This window comes from Emys orbicularis, chromosome 3 (assembly GCF_028017835.1).
Source record: "Emys orbicularis isolate rEmyOrb1 chromosome 3, rEmyOrb1.hap1, whole genome shotgun sequence".
In the NCBI taxonomy this organism is placed as follows: domain Eukaryota; kingdom Metazoa; phylum Chordata; order Testudines; family Emydidae; genus Emys; species Emys orbicularis.
The window spans coordinates 128,407,560-128,433,020 of NC_088685.1; the positions used below are offsets into that span (position 1 = coordinate 128,407,560).

The 25,461-nt window shown below is 45.0% G+C and overlaps 2 protein-coding genes across 8 annotated transcripts in view; both read right to left on the minus strand.

Annotated features, from left to right (window-relative positions):
• Positions 1–3,026: 3,026 nt before the first annotated feature.
• Positions 3,027–3,722, minus strand: PRR18 (proline rich 18). Its single transcript, XM_065400503.1, has one exon. It carries the CDS (start codon positions 3,720–3,722, stop codon positions 3,027–3,029), a length of 696 nt encoding a protein of 231 aa, XP_065256575.1.
• A 5,476-nt stretch (positions 3,723–9,198) lies between these two features.
• SFT2D1 (SFT2 domain containing 1) overlaps positions 9,199–25,461 on the minus strand; it is a 42,872-nt gene continuing 26,609 nt past the window's right edge. For all 7 annotated transcript variants that reach the window (XM_065400424.1, XM_065400419.1, XM_065400420.1 and 4 more), the window contains 5 exons: positions 21,827–21,908; positions 16,112–16,147; positions 15,071–15,129; positions 12,367–12,396; positions 9,199–9,959 (listed from right to left, as the gene is read on the minus strand). In XM_065400424.1, coding sequence (XP_065256496.1) covers positions 9,920–9,959; positions 12,367–12,396; positions 15,071–15,129; positions 16,112–16,147; positions 21,827–21,908 — 247 coding nt within the window. In that variant the 3' untranslated portion in view covers positions 9,199–9,919. The remainder of the gene's footprint in view (positions 9,960–12,366; positions 12,397–15,070; positions 15,130–16,111; positions 16,148–21,826; positions 21,909–25,461) is intronic.

A 25,461-nucleotide genomic window follows, 5' to 3' on the forward strand; every position in this document is an offset into this window, starting at 1 on the left:
TCAATAATGAAATTTTAGCGTCATTTTAAATGACGCTAAAATACACTATCACTTTGAGCAATGTAACTGTAAAAACGAAATGGGAGTTCATGGCATTGCAAACATAGACAATTTTTTTCTGCTCTGCTGCTTTAATGTCAGAGTAATCCACTGCATAAAAAGCTAAAACCAATTTGCATAAAAAGTGAATCTTTCCTAAAGTACCATGAAACATTTTACATCAAAGCAACATTTATAGTTTTTAATTTCTAACACTAAGTAGCACTTTACAGCATACTTGATAAATTCAAGTTAACACGTTCATAAATGTTTAAACAAATGTATTTCTTGTGAAAGGTTTGCCACAGCATCTTAAGTATTTACTTATGAATTTTCTAAGTTAGTAAATTATAGTATTGTGGTGGCAACAAGTAGCTGAGGAGACTCTTTAGTTATCAGCCTGTTTTTACACCCTTAACTTTATTTAAAGACTTACTCCTTCAGAGGCGTTGCTAGCCCATTGGGGGCCCTAAACAGGAATATTTTGGGTCCCCCCCCAACACTTACTAAAAAGGCAAATAGGGGGCCCCCTTTAGCGACTCAGGGCCCTAAACAATTGCTTAGTCTGCTTATGCCTACTGCCAGCACTGTCCTTTCAACTGACATTTTTTACATTTGTTCCCAGCCTCAATGATGGGGGAAATTTTTGGTTAAATACTATTTTGCTGTGCATTTTAAAGTTTTTGAATAGTGTGGAGCAGAGAGAAAGGGTCCCCACCTCCACTAAAATATGTTCAGCATGTAGCAACTTTAAAATCTCATTTTTTTCAATCAAGACAAGTGCCCTTAAACATGTCGGAAAGAGTTTAATTTAGACAATGTGATTATAAGTGTTAGAACATTCATACACTGTTCATGCACAATGCCACTTTTTTCAAACTGTACACCCAGGTAAGTGCTCTCTCTCTCTCTCTTTCTCTCTCTCTATATAAATAAACACACATATGTAGAGCTACAGCTCTGCATGTTGACCGCAAACCATTTGAAGGGCTCATCTTAACCTGCTCTGTTCTGCACACTCCCTAAATCATGGCCAGCTATCCATCTAATTGAATCAGCACGATTATGCTTATTTGAACACAATCATTAGATTTAATTCATATTCCTATAAGTAGGGCCCTACCAAATGCATGGTGCATTTTGGTCAATTTCACGATCATAGGATTTTTTAAAATAGTAAATTTCATGATTTCAGCTATTTAAATCTGAAACATCACAGTGTAATTGTCGGGGTCCTGACCCAAAAAGGAGTTGGGGGGGTCACAGGGTTATTGTAGGGGAGGTGGTTGTACTGCTACCCTTACTTCCGTGCTGGTGCGGGCGGCGGTGCTGCCTTCAGAGCTGGGCAGCTAGAGAGCGGTGGCTGCTGGCCGGGATCCCAGCTCTGAAGGCAGCGCCCTGCCAGCAGCAGCACAGACGTAAGAGTGTCAATACCATACCACACCACCCTTACTTCTGTGCTGCTGCTGGCGGCGGCTCTGCATTCAGAGCTGGGCTCCCAGCCAGCAGCCACCGCTCTCCGGTTGCCCAGCTCTGAAGGCAGCACAGAAATATGGGAGGCAATACTGTGACCCCCCTAAAATAATCTTGTTGAGACCCTGCTCCAACTCCCTTTTGGGTCCAGACCCCCAATTTGAGAAATGCTGGTCTCTCCTGTGAAATCTGTATAGTATAGGGTAAAAGCACACAAAAGACCACTTTTCATGGTCCATGACACGTTTTTCATAGCTGTCAATTTGGTAGGGCCCTACCTGTAAGGGTTTTGGTTCCAATTCCTTACGTTTTAAATCTTCTGGACATTTTAGTCTAGAAAGGAAATAAAATTATCCTAAATAAGCTGCACATTCTCTGCATATTATCAGCCCATCTTTATCTTTGTGTAATCACTGCTTATCTTTCTCTCAATCCCACAACTAAATACAGTCAGATGCCTGCAACGGATTAAGAAACAGCCCCATTCACAGTTACAAAGGTGCTGTTGTTGCAACACAAAAGGCTTTAATCATTTATTCAAATAAATAAAAATGTTCCTTTATGTACAAATAAGACAAAATCAATGTACCCTACCTCTATTTACAAAGTAGTTTCTTTTCAAAAGGAAATCAATACATTTATCCTTCAGTAACTGAACACTTTGTCTTGAGGGCCTGTATTGTGCAGCAGTTTTGTTTTCCTTTTTGCTTGACTGCCCTTTGTTGTTTAACACAAAGACACTTTTGTGATAGTTTCTGATAAAGGCTCTATAGTTTTAACACGTTTCTCCCATCTTCCTCTCCCTACCCTAACCCAGAGATCATAAACAATTCCTGCAAATGTCAGGAGTCAGCTTTTGCTACAAAAAACACTTTAGTGAATACAGCAGATTAAGCACCTGTTGCATTACAGTAAGTTAACTAGCTGAGAACGTTTGTCTCTGTTTCTGCTCACATTTGATCACATTCAAACACCCCCACGTGCAGGTTTTAACCTCCCCGTCCTGTCCATCATCCGGTAGAAACTCTGTCTCCTGATTTCAGATAAAAAGCATCCAGCAGCCCAGCTGGATCAGGAGAAGCATCTATACAACACTGATTAGTCAGCCCCCACTTTTTTCTCTCCCCACAAGATGTGAATGAAAATACACAGTACACAGTAGCTATAAATACATTTTTTCCCGTTTATGTAGCGCCTGGAACAGCCGCCAGCCCCCACGGGGTCAAAGCGCAAGTCAGTTTCCTCAGGCGGGGATAGCAGCAGGGCGGGCGGTTAAACCCGGTACTAAAACTCCGCTCTCCATGGTTCTCAGTCTGGGGAGACGAACACATGAGGTGGCTTTGGAGCAGGATACGGTGCTGTCCAGCTTCCCGGGGGGTTCAATGGAGAGAGAGAAATAACCCCGCTGCGGGGCACATCACATGGGGAGCCCCCCCGGCTATTGCTGCGAGGAGGGGCGGGGGCTGCGCGCTCCCTGGGTGCGTGCGGCGGGGCAGGCAGGTGCCACCCAAGGCTCAGAGGGCCCCCAGGTGGGGCAGGGTCTCCAGCTTGTCGGCCCGGTCCCGGCCGGCCGCGCTCTCCACCCCGCGCAGCCACTCGGTGCATTTGCGCACCAGCCCCTCGTCCGCCACGGCCCCCGGCGCCGCCTCCTCCTCGTACTCCACGTCGTCGTAGCGGTGCCGCTCGTTCAGCAGCGAGATCTTCAGCAGGGCGCGCAGGTCCCCGGGGCTGGACCCCGGCCCGGCCCGGGCCCCCCGCCGCGCCAAGCCCCCCACCGCCGGGGCCGCCTTGCTCCGGGAGCCCGGCAGGAGGCGCTCGGTGGCGGAGGAGGGGCTCGGCCGCCCCCGCTGCTTCTCCAGGCTGCGGCGCTGCAGCACCAGGGCCGCCTCGGGGGGGAGGCTGAGCGAGAAGCGCAGAGCGGCCTCTCCAGCCCCCGCCTCCGCGCACAGGGTCTCGCAGGAGCGGCCGCGGGGCTGTGGCGGGGCCGGGGCCGGCCTCCGCGGTTGCTGCCTCTGCAGAGAGGTGCAGGGCCAGGAGCTGGGGAAGGGACCGGCCCGCTCCGGGGGCGCCCCCCGCGGCTTCCTCGGTGGCTTCTCCTCGGCGGGCGGTGGCGCTGCCTTCCTGGGAGCCGCCGGCTTCCTGGGCTGCGCTCGGGGGGCGGCGGGGATAGCGGCCGGGGCGGGGGGAGGCAGGATGGGCGGCAGGGACATGGTGGTGCCGGGAGACCCCCCTCTGCTCCTCACAGCTGCTCAGGGCAGATCGCACCCCGAGCAGGGCCGAGCATCCCCCGCGGACGGATCGGTCCCGGCTGCAGCTCCATAGGCGAGCACGACCGTGCTGGGACCTCCAGGCTCCGTCGCTGGCTCTCGATGAATGAGACAGACACGCAGCAGCGAGGCTGAGCGGGAGGCGGGGCTCAGTGGGCGGGGGAAAGCACTCACCGGGGAGGGCTGCGGCTCACCTCCCACTTTGAGCAGTGATTGAAAGAAGGGACGTGATTTTTTTTTAAGTATTAAAATAAGAGGAAAGAGTAGCTGTGAGGAGGAAGAGGCAGAGACGTCAAAACACAAGCCCCAGAACGTTCGCGACTATGGAATTTACATCTATAAACTATTAGGACACAGAATTTCAGGATGTATTTTAAAAGCTAGTGCTATGGCAATACTAATGCCCTCCTACTGCAGCCCTGGCAGGGAGTCACTGCTTTTTACATTAAAAAAGTCACTTAAATATATTTCTATTGTAATAATTAGTTCCTAGTAAACAATTAAAAAAGGAACACTGAATATATTGTTCAAATTTAGAAACTGTAAATGCTTCCCTTATCTATTAGGATGGTCACTTTCCCTTTTTGCTGTCCCCCACATGCTCTCCTCACCCTTGCAACAGCTATTTATAATTTACCAGTTCATCTTCTCTACTAAAATGTTGTGAACTAGTCAATAGCTGCCACTTCCTTTTTACATTCATAAGTAAATTTAGAGAGACCTATAAGGGACATAAATTTCTCCTGAAATAAGGTAGCACAGTGGAAGTTTCATTACATTTTCAGCCCCTCATCCTTCTTTCACACTCTCCGTGCCATAGCCACTAGCCTCCTTTAAGCTCCCCCCTCCTTCCTAATCTCTTATCTTTGTCTTGTTCATAGACTTAACCTCTACCAGCTGAGTATGGTAGAAGAAGGGAGCTGCTGTTCCTCAGGATGGTCACTGTTAAGAGCTGCTGCAGGGCTGTGACATCAAAAAGGCTCACCCAGGCAATCAAAATGAAGTTTTGGACATACACACAGTCGTCCCCCCCCCAAAAAGTGATAACTCAACTCACTGCTTTCACAACAAAGTATTACTTATTTTTGAGTTAGTTTTCCCACGATAATTCCAATATTAAGGTCCAGCCAACTGAATGGATGGGGAAGAAGAGAAACCAATATATCCGTCCCTTATACTAACTGACTATGGGACCAGTTTAAAAAGTTACATAAAACAGCTTGCAAACATGAGCGATGGGGAGGACAGTGAAGTTGTCAGCAGTGATAAGGGAAGAGAGATAGCCTAGGAGGAAAAAATGAGAAGTTAGATTAGTGAGAGGATTGGGTAGAACAGCTAGGAGAAGATATCAGTAAGACAGGCTGAGATGTAAGACTGGTTGGGATGGAGAATTACATTAGTCTGCAGCCGAGAGCAATGGTTACGTAACATTCACCAAGAGCATGGATGAGATCACCCGGAGTGTAGAAAGAAAAGTAGTCAGAGCAACAGTGGAAGATAATCAAAGTTATTCTTTCAAGTAGGCCAACAAAGTAGCTATATCATAGTTATAATAAGACAGTCCACAACAGCTAGTGATTGAATGTGGGCAACCACACCAGAGAAATATTTTGCAGGACTGTTTGCAAAGGGCGATCATATGGCTTAAAGACAATGTTTCAGAACATGGTATTCTAATTGAGGAAAATGTGGAAACAAGGACAATTGTTAAAGCCAAATCAGATAAGATGTTAAAAGCAGGAGAGTAAGGATGACCCAGTTTTTAGGATACTGGCCTGGGATTTGGGAGACCTGGAATTCCCTGCTTCACCACAGATTTCCTGTGGGACTGTGGACAAGTCACTTGCTCAACATGTGCCTCTATACCTCATACAATGAGGATAGTAGTACTTCCCTACCTCACAGGAGTGCTGGGAGGATAAATACAATGGGGCCATGTAACTACTAAAATGAAGGGTTAAATGTATATTGATTTAATCAACTGGAGATTAATTGCTACTATTCACAAGTAATTGGAGCAAAAATTGTAGCAGCTGGTTCTTAGAGAGACCTTATTACAACATTCATTTAAGATTTTTTTAATATTCATTAGTGTACCTGAAATTTATGGACATTTTTTAACTGTAGCATTGCAAGTTTCTTACTGTGTGGAGTTGAGTCCAGTTGTATATGCAGACAACTTGTCCAGTTATTGCATAGTGTCTGGAAATAAGGAAAGTAGCTGACACAGTGAGACCAGTTATCCTACTGCTGCAGTTCCTGCCTAGGTCAGTGGTTTTGCTTTTAATTTCAGTTACGTTTTCTGATTTTATGAAAATATTGGGAAAATTGTTTTTGAGGGGGAAATGCTTGCACTTCACTTATAGAAAGAATGAATGCTGCTGTAACTGACAAAACATTTCTTGTAATAGAATGTAACTTGAGTTTTCCAGAAGTGAACTTTCTAGATAGTGATCTAATTAATAAGATACTGATTAATGAAGACAATTAAAATATGTAATGAGACAAGGTGAGTGGATCAGCAGCATTTGATTTCAGACTGTATGGTAATGACAACTGAAGTGTTTAATTGAAACTAGCATCTGTGAATAACACCTGTGGAATAGTTTTAGCCCAAAGCTAGTTTCTTTTAACTTGTCAGTCAAATGGGAGGTCTTGTCTACCTTTTCCATATTTTCTCGTGGACCAAGCATGCTTTCTGCATAGATGGAATTATAAAATGGGCACTTAAAGTATCACTGAGAATTGAAGAGGCTAATGAAGACAAATACAAATATCTGACATTTTTGCCAAGTGTTCAGAACCTTATTAATTCCATAACAGGATAACATTTTGGGTCAACCTGATTTGGCAGCAATTTGGAAGATAAAAGGCGATCAATGCTCCCCATCACCTGCCTTACCCCTTTTTGATGCTCAAATTCCAAGCACAAGAATCCCAGGTTTAACACCAAGGCCTTCTCAGAGCCTGATGTACTCTCGATGTCTATCATGGCCTACAGCCAGAACAGCCTACTGCCTGAGAAAGCCTTGGCTTTGTAGGATGGCTCAGGCTCACCCACAAGTCTACTTCTTCCCTTGAGAAAGGCATGTTGATGTCGGTCACAGGGAAAAGGAAGGTGTCTCCAAAAATCATACAACTTCTATTGTTTTGGGAGAACGAAACCAATGTCTATCCCATTGGAAAAAGAGGGTTTTGACATCCCTGCTGCCAGAAACAACTGCTCAAATCGATCCCATGAAGCATATAAACAAAACCCAAGTGCTCATTTGTCCTTTAATTTCCATTCCACCTGACAGCAGGAGTCCACAAGGTGTTCCATGAAATTCTTCCATGTCCATCAATATCTGTACAAATGCTGCAGTCCAGGTGACCTGTGGAAGTCACCAGCTGGAACTGCAATCAACACAACATTTATTAATACCCTCCACCAACAACAAAGATGGGAAGGCCAGAGCAGTGAAAGGCCCTCTTGTGCCTTGTTTGCTTATGTGAACTGCCCTGTGTCTCAGCTAATTAACCCAACAACCTGTTGAAGGGACCAGGACTACCTAATGAGAGCCGTTCTCTTAGAGATTCTGCCCCATTGGCTAACTACTGCAACAGGACAACCCAGAAGATACGCACCCCCTGCAATCCCACACTGACTGGTAAAGCCAACATGTCTTAAACTGCTGCTCAAACCATACCCATATTGCAGGATCTCTTCACAACATTTGATAAATTTCAGTGGAATGCTGCTGTTGTCTTACATACAGGGGTTTAGCATTAATCAATACAATGGCTTCCTTGTCCTTCCACCTCAAGGCAGAGTCCTCACCTCTGAATCCTCTCCCCCAGCCCTGTTCTATTTAACACCTATACAAAGCTGAGAGACAACAGGGATGCATATGCTAGTAAAATGTAGCCACCATGCTGTTTCCTTCACAGAAAATGCAAACACTATCTCCCAGCCATCCCACTGTCTAGGGGTCAACATTCACATGAAGACTAGCTTGTTAAAGCTAAACCTGGAAGAGATGGAGGTACTGCTGGTGGAGAGAGGGAAACAAAGAACTTTCTACCATCATAACATCAGCCATCTAAGAGCTAGGTTGTCTGTAGCTTCAGGATCCTCATAGACTTATCTTTGCTCTTCAATGCCTAAATAGCTACAATTGGAAAAATATTTCAACCAAGGCTTGCCCCAGAAACACTGCTTTCACAGAAGCTAAGCAAAGTATATTCATAGAATCATAGAACTGGAAAGGACCTCGAGAGGTCATCTAGTCCAGTCCCCTGCACCCAAGGCAGGACTAGACCATCCCTGACAGGTGTTTGTCCAACCTGCTCTTAAAAATCCCCAATGATGGAGATACCACCCCCCCCCCCCAGGCAATTTATTCCAGTGCTTAACCACTCTGACAGTTAGGAAGTTTTTCCTAATGTCCAACCCAAACCTCCCTTGCTGCAATTTAAGCCCATTGCTTCTTGCCCTATCCTCAGAGGTTAAGAACAATTTTTCTCCCTCCTCCTTGTAACAGTGTTTTATGTACATCTCTACCCCAATATAACGCAAACCGATATAACACGAATTCGGCTATAACATGGTAAAGCAGTGCTCTGGGGAGCGGGGCTGCGCACTCCGGCAGATCAAAGCAAGTTCGATATAACACGGTTTCACCTATAACGCGGTAAGTTTTTTTGGCTCCCAAGGACAGCGTTATATCGGGGTAGAGGTGTACTTGAAAACTTATGTCCCCTCTCAGTCTTCTCTTCTCCAAACTAAACAAACCCAATTTTTTCAATCTTCCCTCATAGGTCATGTTTTCTAGACCTTTAATCATTTTTGTCACTCTTCTCTGGACTCTCTCCAATTTGTCCACATCTTTCCTGAAATGTGGCACCCAGAACTGGACACACTACTCCAGATGAGGCCTAATCAGCGCAGAGCGGAGGAATTACTTCTTGTGTCTTGCTTACAATATTCCTGCTAATACATCCCAGAATGTTGTTTGCTTTTTTTGCAACAGTGTTACACTGTTGACTCCTATTTAGCTTGTGATCCACTATGACCCCCAGATCCCTTTCCGTAGTACTCCTTTGTAGGCAGTCATTTCCCACTTTGTATTTGTGCAACTGATTGTTCCTTCCTAAGTGGAGTACTTTGTATTTGTCTTTATTGAGTGTCCTATTAGAGTATTCCAGATAGTTATACATTCACTTCATGTACATTATACCACCAGGAGTATTTTTTCCAAAAACGCATAAAAATTAAAGATGTTTTAAAGTCACTTGTGTATTCTGAGACAGTTTGAGTTATGTACATGTACCAACACAATTATTTTTAGTCTGACAACAGATAGGAAAGGGGGGTAGCAAAAGAGATTTGAGGTAATAACTGAAAGTGTGTTGACTAATTTCAAAAGTGAAATATATATTGCAAGCGTGTTTTAATTTTCCTGCCTATGTGGCTCAAGTCTAAAAATTACATAGTCTAAACACTTACAATAATTCATTTATTTTGTAATCATTGATTTATATATTATCCATAAGCCATTTTAATCAAATATATTTTAAGCTTCAAAGTGAAAAAATTGGTCCTTAAAATGTAAGCATAAAACTGAGCAAGCTTTTACCAGACCTCTCATGTTCACACCAAACTTTCTCCATACTGCACATGTACAAACATTTCAAAGCAGCTCTATCAGCTATAATTAACTAAAAAAATTTCTCTATAATAATGACAAAATCCTCATCTTTGGGAAACGCATAGAGTGAACAAATAGTAATAGCACATAAGAAATATATAAAAGTTTCATATAGAGTTTTGTCTCATATATTACCCAAAATCCTGAATTGTCATTAAACTGTGTTAACAGAAACTGAGTCAAACAGTTTTAAGATTACATTGCATAAAGTGTTAAACCTATTCTAGTTTCCAAATGGTTCAGACAGGGATAAAACACTGTTTACCTGGCTCATATTTAAACTTGGTTCTGCTAAAATGATTTAATCCCCAGCGTGCAAAAGGCAAGGAAAATACTAAAACTGTCACCAGGTGTTGTTTCAGGAGTGGAAGTTCATAATTTTTCTGAGCAAACTTCACAAAAATATAAAGTTGGCTTTTAAAAGATGTTGAATAGTTTGTTTTGTTTAGTCTAACTCAGGCAGGACGTGAAGCATTTAATCACAGCATCCCTTAAAAAAAACAAAACAATTAACATTTATTTTTTTACAGGCCACATTCAGGTCACTAATATTTTTCAGACTACACAATATTTTGTGTTACATTTCCCAAAATTAGTTATAAAACATACAAATTCAATGATGCACTATTTTGGATGACAAAATGAAAATTTTAATTACTTATCAGATGCAGAATTCTGATAACTTATTAAACTCTGTGGGGAGACTGAAAGATCTGAAGGGGCATTGCTTCCCTATTGAGTATTTTGTAAATTGGTTTGTATACTGTTCCGTTTGGATTAGTCTGAATTTGTTCAGCCTCATTTATTTTTATTTTCCCAAAACTTAATTATTTGCTATTCAGCAGAATTTTTGTACTTGGCTGTTAGCCACTTTGAAAATTCAGGGACTCCCCATATTCTTGAGTTTAAGTGAAATAAGTTATTTCCATATGCCCCAACATAGCTGTCCTATAAGATTTATATAATAAAACGAGTTCTAAAAACAAGGCAGATCACAGTCTACTGGAAGTGAACAAGCCTCATTGGGGTATTTTTGTTGCTACAATTTTTTTTAGTGTAAATTAAAACAAATGAGTACTTTAGACAAGTTACGCAATACCATTTCCTGGCACCATGTAATAACTCAGCCAACTATTTGCATAAGACAGAATGTATGAAGCTCAACTTGTGATGGCATTTTATACTAGCAAATACTTCAGTTACCTGAAAAAGAATTAGGCTAGTACAGTTTTTGAACAACCTATCAAAAAATCATAGGGTTTGGTGTTTTTATTACATAGACTCTTTATTTGCTTCAGTTCAATTGTTTAGATAATATAACTCATGTTTTACCAGACCAGCATTCAAACAAGAGAAAGAAGGCCAGGTACCAATGGTTGTTAATATCTTTGAGCATACTAAAACATAGTAGTATGAATTAAACTGATTTGAACAAAAATAAGCCTATAGAAAGTGAGACATGATTGCCGGAAATGTAGAAATTTAGAATGCTAGTAATCGGACTGGGGAAGTTGGATGTGTCAAAATTAAGGTGACATTTTATAGTATTTAAATATGAATTATTTCACTGCTTGCAACTATCTTGAAGACAGTCTTGTTAGAATTAATGAGATCACCTATTGCTATAACTAATTTTATATTATGGTTTAATTCTGCCACACCTAAGAATCTATAGCATAGATTTTTGTGGCTTATGTCAGGTTTTATTGGACTATTATAGAAAAGCAGTGAGAAAATACAAGATGAAAGGAGAGGTACTGTGAACAATTTAGCAAGGCAGGATATATTTATAGGAGCAGTCAGTCAATGTAAAAAAAAAAATCAGAATGAAGTGTTTTAATATACTGTTAAAAGTCCAAATTGCACTATAGTTTCTCTCTAATCTTTCAATTAAACTAAAAAAAAAAAAAATGTATTTACTTTGTGCATTGGACGGCACTGTGTGTAGTGCCAGTTTCCCCTGGGCACGTGGGTCTTTCACGCAGGAATAACGGGGGGGGAAGGGGGCCGCAGATTTTAAAAAACGGGAAAATGGCAAAGCCACAAACACTGGCAGGTGATTCAAAAACAAATTTACTAACAAACTATTTAATTTTTTTAAACTGACTAGATTTCAAGTTCATTGTGTCCATTTAAGCTACCAAATATTGTCAAATGTATATGAAACTTTATGTAGGAAATATCCTTAAACTAAGCAGTGTTGTAGCATGTTATAACAATTATTTTGGTGATTAAAACTAGAGAAAATGCTACAATGCTTTAACAAGTAAATTGCTGGGTATCTTTAGCTGCACCCTCTTAAACTTCAGAACAGGCATTGGTTATGGTAGACTTGGCAGAATTCAATTTTTATTTTTTATAATTTTGACCCATAATCTACATGTTTAAGCTTTTTTTATTTTTATCGATTTACATGTTCGCAGTTGCAGGAAATTATTGGAGTTCTGACAATTTTTTAATGACAGATGCTGAGATTCAAAAAGTTCAACCTTTATAACTGTTAACACACAAACTGTCATCACATGTCAAAATACACAAAATAAATATCCTTAAAAAAAATCACACTCGAGTAAATTCTCAAGCAGCATTTTTCTTACTCTGCCTATCTGTACATTTTGATGGAAATATTTTCTCATCTGTGCATATACGATGACATCGATGTTTACAGACATACCAATAAAAATCTAAACCTTCCAAGCCTACTAATGGAACAACTGTTAATTTAAACAATTATCCTCCAAATGCTAAAAAAATTAAGACTGAGGATATTATATTTGGCTTTTCAAAATTAGTAAGTTAAAAGATGTGATTTTCAAGAAAATTATACTTTTGAAAAAAAATTATAGAACAGGCTAACTTTTATTTTTATAAAATGAGGGCAATTAAGGGAGACTCACCTTGCAAAAGGAATATATGAGAGACTATACCTGAAAAAGGAGAGGAACAATAGTTAAAATTTGAGAGGTTTCATTTGTTTTCTACATATCAATTCACTATTTTAGTCCAGAATTAACAAAAGCAGACTGGTATAATAAACCCTGTAACAGGATTATGTATTCAAATTATATCCACTTGAAAATAAAAAGGGCTCTGCAAGAACTAAGTGTACTGCCAAGAGATTCTCGTCTCCTTTTTTCTTTGAATGTTGCTATGTAGTATATAACTTCCACTGAATATGAATTCCACTACAAAATGGAATATGGAGATTTACTATCACTTTAGGATTCTTAACTTTGGTTCCTGAAGACTGATTACAGAACTATATGAAACCTACAATTCTCCCAGAAATTAAGATAGCAAAGACATCATTGTCTAGTTTGACTAGAACAAAAGTAGTTTATGCAAATATGTACCTGGTGGTGTGTATAGTGCAAACAAACACACACAGCTGTAGAGTAAGACTACTTTATGGTATTTTGCTCTTATAGCAAAATGTCCTGGCTTCCCTGAAGTGGTGGTTAGACCTGGCCTCAGGTTAAGGTTAGACCAGAGGTGGGCAAACTACAGCCCGTGGGCCACATCCAGCCCACGGAACCCTCCTGCCTGGCCCCTGAGCTCCTGGCCCAGGAGGCTAGCCCCCAGCCCCTCCCCTGCTGGTCCCCCCCACCCCCGCAGCTTCAGCGCACCACGCCGCCGGCGCAACGCTGTGGGCGGCCGGGCAGTGCAGTTGCAGAGTCACGGCCTCTCCCGGTGCTCTGGGCGGTGCGGCAGTAATGCCACCAGCCACTGGTGCTCTGTGCTGCGCGGTAAGGGGGCAAGGAGGGGGGGGGGGGTTGGATAGAGGGCAGGGGAGTTTGGGGTGGTGGTCAGGGGGCGGGGGTGTGGATAGGGACCCTCCATACAATTTTGGAAACTCAATGTGGCCCTCAGGCCAGAAAGTTTGCCCGCCCCTGGGTTAGACCTTAACCACCGCTTCAGGGAAACCAGGACTAACGCTGGGATGGTGAGAATGGAATCCAGACAGTGCCTGCTCAGAGAGTAGACTGACGTGAGCCACATCTGAAGCTGTCTGATGTGCAGGGGCATGTGCCACGCCACATATGTACATGCTGCCATGTGACCTAGTAGACGTAGACGCACCCGGGCTGTTGTCAATGGGTGTGCCGACACTTGGGTGTTTAAGTCCGTCATGGCTTTGAACCGGACATGAACAAGCACTCGAAGAAGAAATTGTGTTTCATTCTCCTGCTTGTCCTGATCAGACACTGGGATGGATTTGATATCAGAAGACCTTAACTTTTAGTTTTAGTTATGGGTCCCTAACCTCCACCAGTCCCCAATTACCTATTATTTACTTGGGTCCAGTGCAACATTAAATGGCCTGCATATCAAAAACTGTCAGGGTTGGCCCGCTTCAGCCTAACTCCTAGGCATTCAGCCTACTTCTGAATCCTCCCTCCTTCCCATGAGAGGGGACATAAGGGGACATTTGAAAGCCATCTCTATCTGCAGGAACTTACTGTCTCCCCGTTTTCCTCCAGGCTAAAATGGTTTACCAGTTAGCTCAGAGTTTTCTTCTGTTTATCTCTGGGAACTGGCCATTTTGAGCCTCATCCCTGCACTGGACACCAAGGGTGCCAGCAAATAGCTTAGCCATAAAGCCAAACCCACTGCCCAATCTCCTTGCTTGGGAGAACTTAGAGGTTGGACCATACATTGTCCAGTGTCTGATAAATGTGCCCATCTTCCCTATTCCAAATACAGGAACACCATACCTGATTTTCCTATATTAAAATCACCAGCGCCCAGATCCACAAAGGAATCTGTATATCTAAGTCCCAATTTTAGGCACCAATGGGATTCACAACCCGCACCCCATCCCTGCATTGCACCTAAGCTTCTGCTGTAAAAATTCCCTAGGTGCTTACGTTTATGCCCCTAAGCACATGCACTGCTGCCTTGCTCTAACCATCCAGATGCCTATCCCCAGGGTGATCCACAAAGCCAGGGGAAAATAGGCATTTATCTGCCTCTCTCATCCGTGGGGCCCAATCCAGTATGTGTGTTCAGAGCATGCCTACCACATTGGTCCCCAGTCAAAATCCTGCCAGAGGAAGAGGAGTAGGTGGTTGTACCTTCCTTAACTTTTAGGCCAGTTCTTAGAAGGCTCATTTGGGATGTGGGAGACCTGGGTTCAATTCCCCCACCTGATGGGAAGAAGAGACTTGAACAGGGGTTTTTCCCACCTCTCAGGAGAATGCCCTAACCACTGCGCTATGGGATATTCTGATGTGGTCCTCCATCAGTCTCTCCTAACTGAAGCTGGTGTGCTTTAAACAGTCAGAGCAAGGGGACTAGACTTTAGGTGTTCCACCTCTCAGGTGGGCACCCTACCCATCAGGATACAGTCACTCACTCTCAGACCCAGTGAATTAAGGATCACATTTTCATATATCTAAAGCTATCAGACATTTCTGCAAGATAATTTGAGCAAAATCCTGCCAAGCTGCACATACACAACTCAATTTAGAGCAATATGCGACTTGTGGGCAGAATTTGGCCCTATCTTTTTTCATAGGTACCTCTTAATTACATGTCAAGGTTATGTGGCAAGTGATAAACAATTCAAGATAAATTAAAAAAAAAAAAAAAAAGCCTTACCAGGTCATTGCTAAGAACTGGAATATGCAGAATAGCAGGGCCAAACCTTTCTTACCCCACTAAAACAAAAGAAACACCGCAGATTAAAATTGATTTGTACAAAATAATTTAATTTAGTAACTAGAAGAACTAGCCTACTCAATCCAGTTCACTCCAAAACCTTAGCTGATCCATGATGGTCAATCTCCTTAGTTATGAAGGTCTAGGAGCTTAAACAGATCTCCTTCCCGTTTGCAAGAACTATAATCAATTGTTAGAATATCATTCCAACTGAAGAGAGCTAATTAACATCTTTGCAACTTAAGTCTTCCCTAGTTCTGAAACTCTTCAGAACGAAGAATTCCAACTACCAAACTACTATTTCCTTCATATTCACGATCCATATTTGATCTGTGCAACATTACAGTGTATGTTCTTTTCAGATACACGTTTACCTTCACCCTTGCATTGATACTTGAATTACAAAAGCATAGAGCTGAGGCGGCTGAAGATACTATTATACAAAAGTTTATCATTTCTATTTTTTTTACTCATTAAGATCTTATGTTCTGCAAGTCCTTTCCCACAATATGCAGTTGTAAGAGTGCTCTTGCTCTGTAGCCAAAATGCTCAATGCCATCCACCAACTAAATGCAATTCAAACACCAATGTTGCACACTTCTATTAAAAGTGGAATTTTTTTAAATAATTGATAGAAACATAAGAATGGCCCTACTGGGTCAGATCAAAGGTCCATCTAGCCCAGTATCCTGACTTCTGACAGTGGCCAGTGCCAGGTGCCCCAGAGGGAATGAACAGAACAGGTAATCATCAAGTGATCCATCCCCTGTCACTCATTCCCAGCTTCTGGCAAACAGAGGCTAGGGACACCATTCCTGCCCACGGTCATCTATCCCTCGGACTTCATTGAACTTTAATGATACAGTCCCTGAACTGCTCTTAAACATTAGATGAACCACAGAGTGTTACCACAGCCAAAAACCTAGCCAAGCCAGCTTGCTCTTAAAAGGGACAAAAAGGATTTGAGTTAATATCACTTACCCAGAATACAGCACAGAGAGTGAATATCAAACACAACTGAGGAAAAAGAAAAATCAATATGTATAGTGTGCAAATATCCAATCAAGCAAATAGTTGATATATGTTCTCAATAAGTCATCAGTATTTTCAAATGCACCATCTGTAATAAGGAAATCCATAGGCTTTTCTATAGTATGAACAGTCTGAACTTAATCCTGAGAATTAATGCCATAAACAGCATCACTGTGAATCTCGAATTCACAATATCCATCTTCTGACAATACCAGCATTAGCATTATGATGGACAATCCACTGTTAAAAACATCCATTCACAATTATTGTATTTGGCAAATACAGCCTTGGATTCTGCCAATGTTTTTGTCTTCCAGCAATAGTGAGAAGAGGCCCACTAGGGAGCAGCTGTTTTGTATTCAATAAAAAAAGCTCAGATGAAACTTTATTCAAGCTACTCATGTGGCTCTTTGTTATTTCCTATCAGTTGCCAGTTTGCATTTTAATAGGACAAAGGAGGGATGCCAAGTATATTTAGCTTCAGTATCTTGCAATATGTGATTCCAAACAGCATAAAGGCCAAATTTATGAACAGAGTAATTTGTTTTTCTAATTAAAATCCCAGGAGATTTGCAATTGTAAGTACAGAGTCGTTAATTGAAAAGTAGGATTTCCCTTCAGGGCAGGGTATGGGCCATGAAGAGCCTAAAGTATCTTGCTAGAAATACTGTCAATCTCTATAATGCACAGTTTTTCCTGCATGTTTTACACATTTATGCTTTCCAACTACCCTTTCTTCATAATACACCTTTCCGTGGTGTAACATTACAACTAAGCGATTAAAAATGAAATGGTTTATAATCCCAGATTAGTCTCAGAATTTATCAAGTATAAAGTGCAGAAATATACAGTTAACCATTGCCTTGAGTTCCTCATCCAGCTAAATTTCCCTGTGCTTTGGGGGCCCCCCGCGCTTCAGTGTGTCTCTGTAGTGCGGGACCAGGCGCTGACTTTTCAAACTGCAGAGGGATTTTGAGGGATACTCGTCCCCAGGCTCTTCCCCAGGCCCTGCCCCCACTTCACTCCTTCCCCCAAGGCCCATCCCACCCAGTTCCGCCCCCTTTCCCGAGTGAGCTGCATCCCCGCTCCTTCTCAGCCTTCCAGAACACCATGAAACAGCTGTTCGTGGCGAGCAGGAGGCGGGGAGAGGGAGAGGGAGGTGCTGATCGTGGGGCCGCTAGCTGCAGGTGGGTGCTCAGCACCCACTATTTTTTCCCCCATGGTGCTCCAGCCCCGGAGCACCTACGAAGTCAGCACCTATAGCCTGGCCCAGGGGAGTGGGGTTAGGGTGCGGGGGGCACTAGGACAGTGTAGGCTTTAGCAGATGTTACTGTGCCTGCTCAGTTTGGGTGAGTATGCTCATTACAACCTAGACAGGAAATTCTGCCAGGGAGCCGTTTGTGTCACTTCACCAGCCCGGGCGGGGGGAGAGCATCCCGGCTGATTTGTCCCGTAGGGACAGCCCTGACTGACCCCATATTAGCCTGCTGCATACTAAGTATCCATGTAAGCCATGCTGCCATGCACTAACAGTTCCCTAAAGCACTTTAATCTACTCCCGTTTAAAAACGGGATAGATTAAAGTTCACTGGGGAACTTCTGGTGCACGGCAGCAGGGTCCACGTGGACACTTAGTGTATGGCAGACTAGTGTGGGGTAGATTTGTATCCCATCTTGCAGCAAATTAAGCGTTCGTGGAGACAAGCCCTATGTGGCCTCTATGGAACAAATAATGTGTAAGTAGTCAAGGTGATGACCGCAATGTTTCCATTTTCCTCACTTTTTTTGTCCCATTTTGGGGAGGCTATCTTCCTGAGCAAATGTACAATGCAGAGCACATCGAGAGCTACTGCAACATAAATAACATTAAAAAAATACATTAAAATAATTAAGCTTGCAAAGTCTAGCATTCAAAAGTTAGGAAATTCCAGAATTAAGGTGGTCTGTGCAGCCTTAATTTGCCCCTTGTGCATATGCATTATGACAGTCTTTAATTACATGATCACATGTTTTTTCCGCTCTACAGGAAATCTGCCTCATTCGGTGTACAGAATGGATTTTGCTCACTTAAAAGAGCAGGTATTCAATATTTTGTTTTAACTTCATAGTTCAGTGTGTGGCCTCAGGCCTTATTTACTGCACTTTTCTAACTCTGCTCTGAAGACAGAATTATTAATTTCCTCATGAGCCTTTCTATGGCATTCATCATTATACAGAGCGCTTCACAAATATTAACGAATTGATTTTCACAAAACCTTGAGAGATGATTGGTATTATCCCCATATTACAGTTGTGGAACTGAGGCACAGATCAATTAAGGTCCAAAGTATCCACTAATTTTGGGTGCCCAATTTGAGACACCTAGGACCTGTTTTTTCAGAGTCTTAGCATTAGATAGCACTTTATGTTCAAAACATAATTCCCACTGACTTCAGTTGCAGCTGAAGTGCTCAGCCCTTCTGCAAATCAGACCTTAGGGCACGGGTGGCCAGCCTGAGAAGGAGCCAGAATTTACCAATGTACATTGCCAAAGAGCCACAGTAATAAGTCAGCAGCCCACTATCAGCTCCCCCCCAGCCCCGCACCTCCCACCCACTGGCAGCCCCACCGATCAGCACCTCCCCCTCCCTATCAGCTGTTTCCATGGCATGCAGGAGGCTGGGGCATGCCCCATGGCAGAGCCAGGGGTTGAGCAGCGAGCACCCCCCTTCACATTGGAAAGTTGGCGCCTGTAGCTCCAGCCCCAGAGTCAGTGCCTATACAAGAAGCCACATATTAACTTCTGAAGAGCCACATGTGGCTCCAGAGCCACAGGTTGGCCACCCCTGCCTTAGAGTTTTAAGTCAGGCCGCCAGAACACTCAATTAGTGCCCATGTGAGAAAGTGTTATTTTTTAAGTGACCAGCCCAGCATCACAGAGGAACTCTGTGGCAGAGGCAGGGACAGAATCTAGAGATGACCAGAAACTGGAATTCCCATTCCACTGGGAGTGGGGAACCCCCTTTCCCCATCAAACATTTCAGAAAAAATTGCATTTAAAAATGTAACAACTGAAATTTCCTGCAGACTGGGAATTCTGATATTTTGTTTCAACTTTTTTGAAACTACATTTCATTTTGACCTTTTTGAAATGTCCGAGGCTCCCCAAGCTGCCCAGGCCCTAGCAGCTCACCAGTCAGGGAACCAGACAGCTCAGGGACACAGGCATCCCAGACTGCCAAGGAGCTGGGAACTATTTTCCCCTGGAAAAATTTGATATAGCAAAAAGAGTGAATTTTCCATCAGAATATCATTGACAAAGTTCTCAACCAGCTCTAATAGAATCCAATTCTCTAGGGCTGCATTCAGCTGCCTTAACCATGAGGCCATCCTTTTCCTTCTTTCGGTTTCCTGACTCATTCACTACACACCTTCCAACTGCTGCAACAAATAAAGTATGGGTCTTACAGACAACAGCATCCTTTACTACACAACCCTGCTTCAGCCCCAGAGAAAGTCACCTTGTGCAATGAATGAGACACAGGTGGAGGGGGGGAAAAAGATAGTATGATCATGTATTTCAAGACTGAATAATGCATATGTGCTAGGGCAGTGGTTCTCAAAACTTTAGCAACCTGAGGACCCCCATTTTGATTTAAAAATTTTTAGGGACCCTCAGGTCCCCCCACTCAGCCCTAACCCCACCCCCTTTCCAGGCTTTGCCCCTGTCCTGCCCCTTCTCCAAGGCCCCGCCCCCACTCACTCCATCCCCCCATCCCTCCCTCTTTCCCACCCTCACTCACTTTCACCAGACTGGGGCAGAGGGTTGGGGTGCAGGAGGGGTGTGGCCTCTGAGAGGGAGTTTGGGTGTGGGCTCTGGGCTGGGACAGGTGGTTGGGGTGAGGGAGGGGTGCGGCACTTACCTCAGGATGCTCATATTTCGAAAGCAACTGGCACAGCTCCTAGGTGGGTGGAGGGGCAGGGGGTCTCATCACGCTGCCCCTGCACACAGGCACTGCCCCGGCAGCTCCCATTGGCTGGGAACTGCGGTCAATGGGAGCTGCGGAGTCGGCGCTCGGGCAGCATGTACAGACCTCCTGCTCCCACCCCCCCGCCCCAGGGGCCGCAGGGACATGCCTGCTGCTTCCGGGAGTGGCAGGGAGCCAGGACAGGTAAGCCTGTTCCCCAGCATGCTGGAGGCGTGCCTGGGAGGGAGGGGGAGGAGTTTCTCAGTGGGGCCCACAGACCCCCAGGGGTCTGTGAACCACAGTCTGAGAAACACTGTGCTAGGGAACTGATCTAAGGTTACATGGGCAACCTTAATTCTGGCATTTCCTAACTTTTGAGTGCTTGACTTTGCAACTGTTTTGTGTGTGTACTTTCTTGGGTTTTTAAAAAAAGCAAACAGAAAAAACAAATTCCATCATGTGGCATCATATTTACACCCACATGGGTCATAAACAGGATTGGAACCTTTAGTTCTACTACACAGACCTTTACCACTTGTGCTGGTAGGTTATCCACTATGTGGACCAGCAGACTGAAGGGGGGTTTGGGGGAAGAGAGAAGAGAAGAGGGAGGGAAAAAGATGAGACTGCCAGTGAGTTTCACAGATATTTGCTGACAGTAGAAGAATGGTGAGACTCAAGACTCCAGAGTTCCATTCCAGGTGCTGGAGGGGAGTGTACACTAGTTGGTCCCTGGAAGCTTAGCTCCTTCTGCCCAGTCCCCTCCAACCTGTCCCAGTCCTGTCTCTTCCCCACCCTGGCTTTTCAATCCCAGTTCCACTCTCCCTGCCCAGCCATTGCCAGGTCCATCCCCCACTCCGACCCACCACAGCTCCTTGTCCCAGTCTTTTTGCCCAGCCAGGCCCAGTTCTCCTCCTATATCCTGACTCATCATCAGATATGTTTCCCATCACCCTGCAGTGTGGCTCTCATCCCCGTTGCATTATATCAGGCAGCTCCCTCCTCTAGGCTTCCTGAGCCTAGCAGAGGGCACCGAGAGCACAGGAGCATCTCCCCTTCTCTTAGTTCCAGTGCCCTGCCGCAGCTCAGAGCTACAAATGCAGAGAAATTTCTGCTCAGCCCTAGGCTGAATTTAGCTATGATGCTCTAGCAAGTCTCCACTGACCACAAGCACTGTGAGATTTCTCAAAGGTTTATAACCGGGCCATTTTTTTTGGGGGGGGGGGGGGGGGGGAACAGGGATGGCAAAAGGCACACCCTAACACAAAGGAAACCTGACAAATTTCAGGTACCTGCTCCAATGTATGCAGGCACTAAAGCCTTTCAAAGGAAAGATCAGATTTTTTTTTTTTTTTAAACACAAGACAAAAAAAACCACAAAAAACATACCACCATATTTTTCCTAGCCTCGGTCTCAAACAGCTGAATTGTTTTAGGTGAAGTTTTCAGCCAGAGGTTCACACCTGGCATGGAAAATTTCAGCCAAAATGATTAAAGTTTGGCAAAATTTATGAGCAACTGAAAATAGAATCTTATAATGAGAACTGTCAGGCAATATTAAAATATGGTGTTACTAGTCCAGCACCTAGTAATCCAATAAAAACTTAATGTGCATCCAGGCAATACTTCTTCCTGGCCAAAGCCTCAGATTTGCTTCCTCTCCCCACCCCATGCAGTAAGATTTAAAAAAAAAAAAAAAATAGTAAATGTAGTTTACCAGCATAACAATTGTAGCAATTAATCTTGTTGGCTCAAACATTTTTTTCAGCTGCTTCACAGGCCCCATCAAGAAACACGTACTAATGAAATAAAGAAACAGTAAGTCACATTCAAATAATCTTTGCAAAGTATCAAAATAAGTAACTTATAGAGCCATCCAATATTTAAGCTAGAGAAAGGCACCACACTTCAACAACAGCTACTGACAGGGTCAAAGATTAATAGTCTTTATATGTTTGTCCTGGGAATCAGCCTACATGTGTATTTGCTATCTGCTCCCCATTTCCTTCCAAAATATTCCTAGATATATCGAAGGGACACTAGTTTGAGTCTAGTCTATCTAGGACTATCTCAAAATGAAATTCACCAGAATTGAAGAAACCTGAAGGATTCTAAGTAGGAAGATTCTGTACTGCCAAACCTGTACAGAACTTAAATTTTCATTTAAAAATAATAGTTTCTCGCCCTAACAGTTGCAAAAAAAAAAAAAAAAAATCAAACCTCAACTGAGCTGCCAGACAGTGAATAGCTGCTGCTATTACACAGTCAAACCTGCAGGGGAACACCATTCTTTGTGCCTGAGCTCACCACCAGATCAAGTAGAGCAGGCCTGCACAACATGCGGCCCGCGGGGGCTCACTGTGCGGCCCGCGGGGGCTCACTCTCAAGCCTGGGAGGGAGGGGGAGCAGCGGCGCACGAATCAGCTGTTTCGCGCGCCGCGGCCACTCGGAGTCTCCCCCTCCCTCCCAGGCTCTCAAACCTGGGAGGGAGGGAGGGAGAGATCCCGAGCGGCCGCGGCGCGCGAAACCGGCCCCCCTGCCCCAAGCGGGACACGGGCAGGGAGCCCTCGCGCGCTCCCGCCCCAAGCGGGACACGGGCAGGGAGCCCTCGCGCGCTCCCGCCCCAAGCGGGACACGGGCAGGGAGCCCTCGCGCGCCGCCGTGCCTCCACCCCAAGCGGGACACGGGCAGGGAGCCCTCGCGCGCCTCCACCTCCCGCCCCAAGTGGGACATGGAGCCCGCGCGCGGCACCGCACCCCCCAGGCCTCGGAGCCCGCGCGCACCACTGCCCCAAGCGGGACACGGGCACGGAGCCCTCGCCCCCCCCCCCCCCCCGCGGGACACGGGGCTCAGCCACCATCCCCATCCTGAGCGCTTTTTGGCCCACCCCCCCCGGGACTCCTGCCCCATCCAACCCCCCGCGTTCCTTGATGACCCCTGCCCCATCCACCCCCTTCCCTGTCCCCTGACTGCCCTCCGCGGCCCCTCCAACTCCTCTCCTGATTCCCTATCCAACCACCCCTTCTCCCTGTCCCCTGACCACCCTTGGAACCCCTGCCCCTGACTGCCTCCCACCGCCCCATCCAACCCCTGCTCGCTCCTGACTGCCCCCCGGGACCCTTGCCCCCATTCAATCCCCCTGTTCCCTGCCATCTGACCACCCCCCTGAACTTCCCTGCCCTCTATCCAACACCCCCTCCCTGCTCCCTTACTGCGCTGCCTGGAGGTGGCTGGCGGCGCTACAGCCACGCCGCTCGGCTGGAGCCGGGCCACACCGCCACCGTGCAGTGCCTGGAGCACCGGGTCAGGCTGAGCTTGCAGCCCCCCTGCTTCCCGTGAATCAGCTGTTCGCGCAGGAAGCCTGGGAGGGCTGAGAAGCAAGCGGTGGCTTCGCGCTCAGGCCCAGGGAGGCAGAGCAGAGGTGAGCTGGGGCGGGGAGCGGTTCCCCTCCATGCCCCTCCCCCCGGGTTACCTGCTGTGGCGCGGGCGGCTCCCCCCACCCCAGCTCACCTCCGCTCCGTCTCCGCCTCCCTGGGCTTGAGCGCGAAGCCACCGCTTGCTTCTCTGCCCTCCCAGGCTTCCCGCACGAACAGCTGATTTGCGGGAAGCGGGGGGGGGGGTGAGGGGGAGAAGCGGGGCAGAGTGTTCAGAGGCGGAGGCGGAGCGGAGGTGAGCTGGGGCCGGGGAGCGGGGCGGAGAGCTGGAGGACCCATGGGGTCGGCTCCTAAGGCGCCACTTTTGGATAATGTGCTGAGGGGGAGCAGCCGCTCCCTCTGCTCCCCCCCAGCTACGGTCCTGGTCACTTCAACTTACCGATTGTTAAATTTAGAAGCCCTTTTAGAACCGGTTGTCCCGCGCAGGACAACTGGTTCTAAAAAAGGGCTTCTAAATTTAACAACTGGTTCCCGCGAACCAGCTCTCGCTCACCACTGGAGACTCCCCTTGCCGCTCTCACCCTAGGAGCCAGAGACCTCCCAGCAGGGCTGGTGAGTGCGGCCAGGGAAGGGGGAAGGGTGTGGTGGAGTGAGTGTCTGGGAGATGTGCGGGGGGGTGCTGGGCAGTGGGGGAGGTTTGTGTGTTTTGGGGTGCTAGGCAGTGGGGGCCTGTTGGGGGGTGCTGGGCAGTGAGGGAGATCTGTGTGTGTCAGGGCACTGGGGGTCTGTGTGGGGCATTGTTTAGTTGTGGTGGTGGGGCTGTGGGGAAGGGCACTGGGAGGGAGGGAGGAGAAATCTGTGTGTATTGGGAAACTAGCGAGTGGGGGGTTCTATGTGGGGTGCTGATGTGTATTAAGAGTTACCAGCTGGATTGAGGACTGATAGATCTGGACAGAGTTTATATTGAACGGGCAAATGAAAAAGATCGCAGGGAAAAACAGTAAGGTTAGTTTATCCGTCTTTGACATTTCGACCAATAAGGAAATTAAAATGCATTTGTAATTACATATCTTATTCTTGGCTGATAATCATTTATTGATATTTTTTAGGAAAATTTTCAATTTAAAACACAAACTTTTGTTTTTCTTTTTTTACTTATGATGTCTATCTGAAAACCTATATAAATTGACACAAATTGCAAATTAAAACTTTTTAAATGTATAAGCATTTTATTCACTTGGGCGCATTTGCCTCATGGCACACAAATTTGAACTCTGCTTCAAAAATTTGCACAGAAGAAATTTTTCTTTTACCTTAATTATACTATCTTAGGAGCCCGCTATAACATAGTACCAAGGTTCAATACAAAGTCCTATAAAAGTTATACAAAAATGTATAATGCAGAGATTTATCTACAACTGCATTGATTGACTGCTGTGTGCAGTAATATAGTGACCCCTGGACCTACAGGCTTCCACACACCGTCAGTGCCTTGCTAGTGTGCCATGCGCCGTGAGATATCTCTTCTCTTTGTGTGTGACTGTGAGTGTTTCCCTTGTGTGTGAATTTATTCAACAAAATCTTGAGCTTCATAATGGCTACCATGAGTGAAAAGAAAAAGAGAAAAATAGAATCAGAGCACAGAGTTTTCAACACTGAATGGACGAATAAATACTTATATACTATTTCCAAAGACAAAATACTGTGCCTCGTGTGTCGCGAAACGTTAGCCGTTCCGAAAGAATACAACCTTCGGTGGCACTTTGAAACTAAGCATCCCAATCTCGCCAAATTGAGCCCAAATGAAAAAATAATTAAAGCAGCCAGTTTAGCGAAAAATCTTAGTAGAGAACAGCAGATTTTCAAGAAAGTGAGCACTGAGAACGATACAGTTACTAAAGTAAGCTTTAAAATTTCTAAGGAAATTGCTGCTGCTGGGAAATGCTTGACAGAAGGCGAGTTATTAAAAAAGTGTATG

What these genes read in the sequence shown, in the direction of transcription:
- PRR18 (XM_065400503.1), bottom strand. Translation starts at nt 3,722, where the DNA reads ATGTCCCTGCCGCCCATCCTGCCTCCCCCCGCCCCGGCCGCTATCCCC.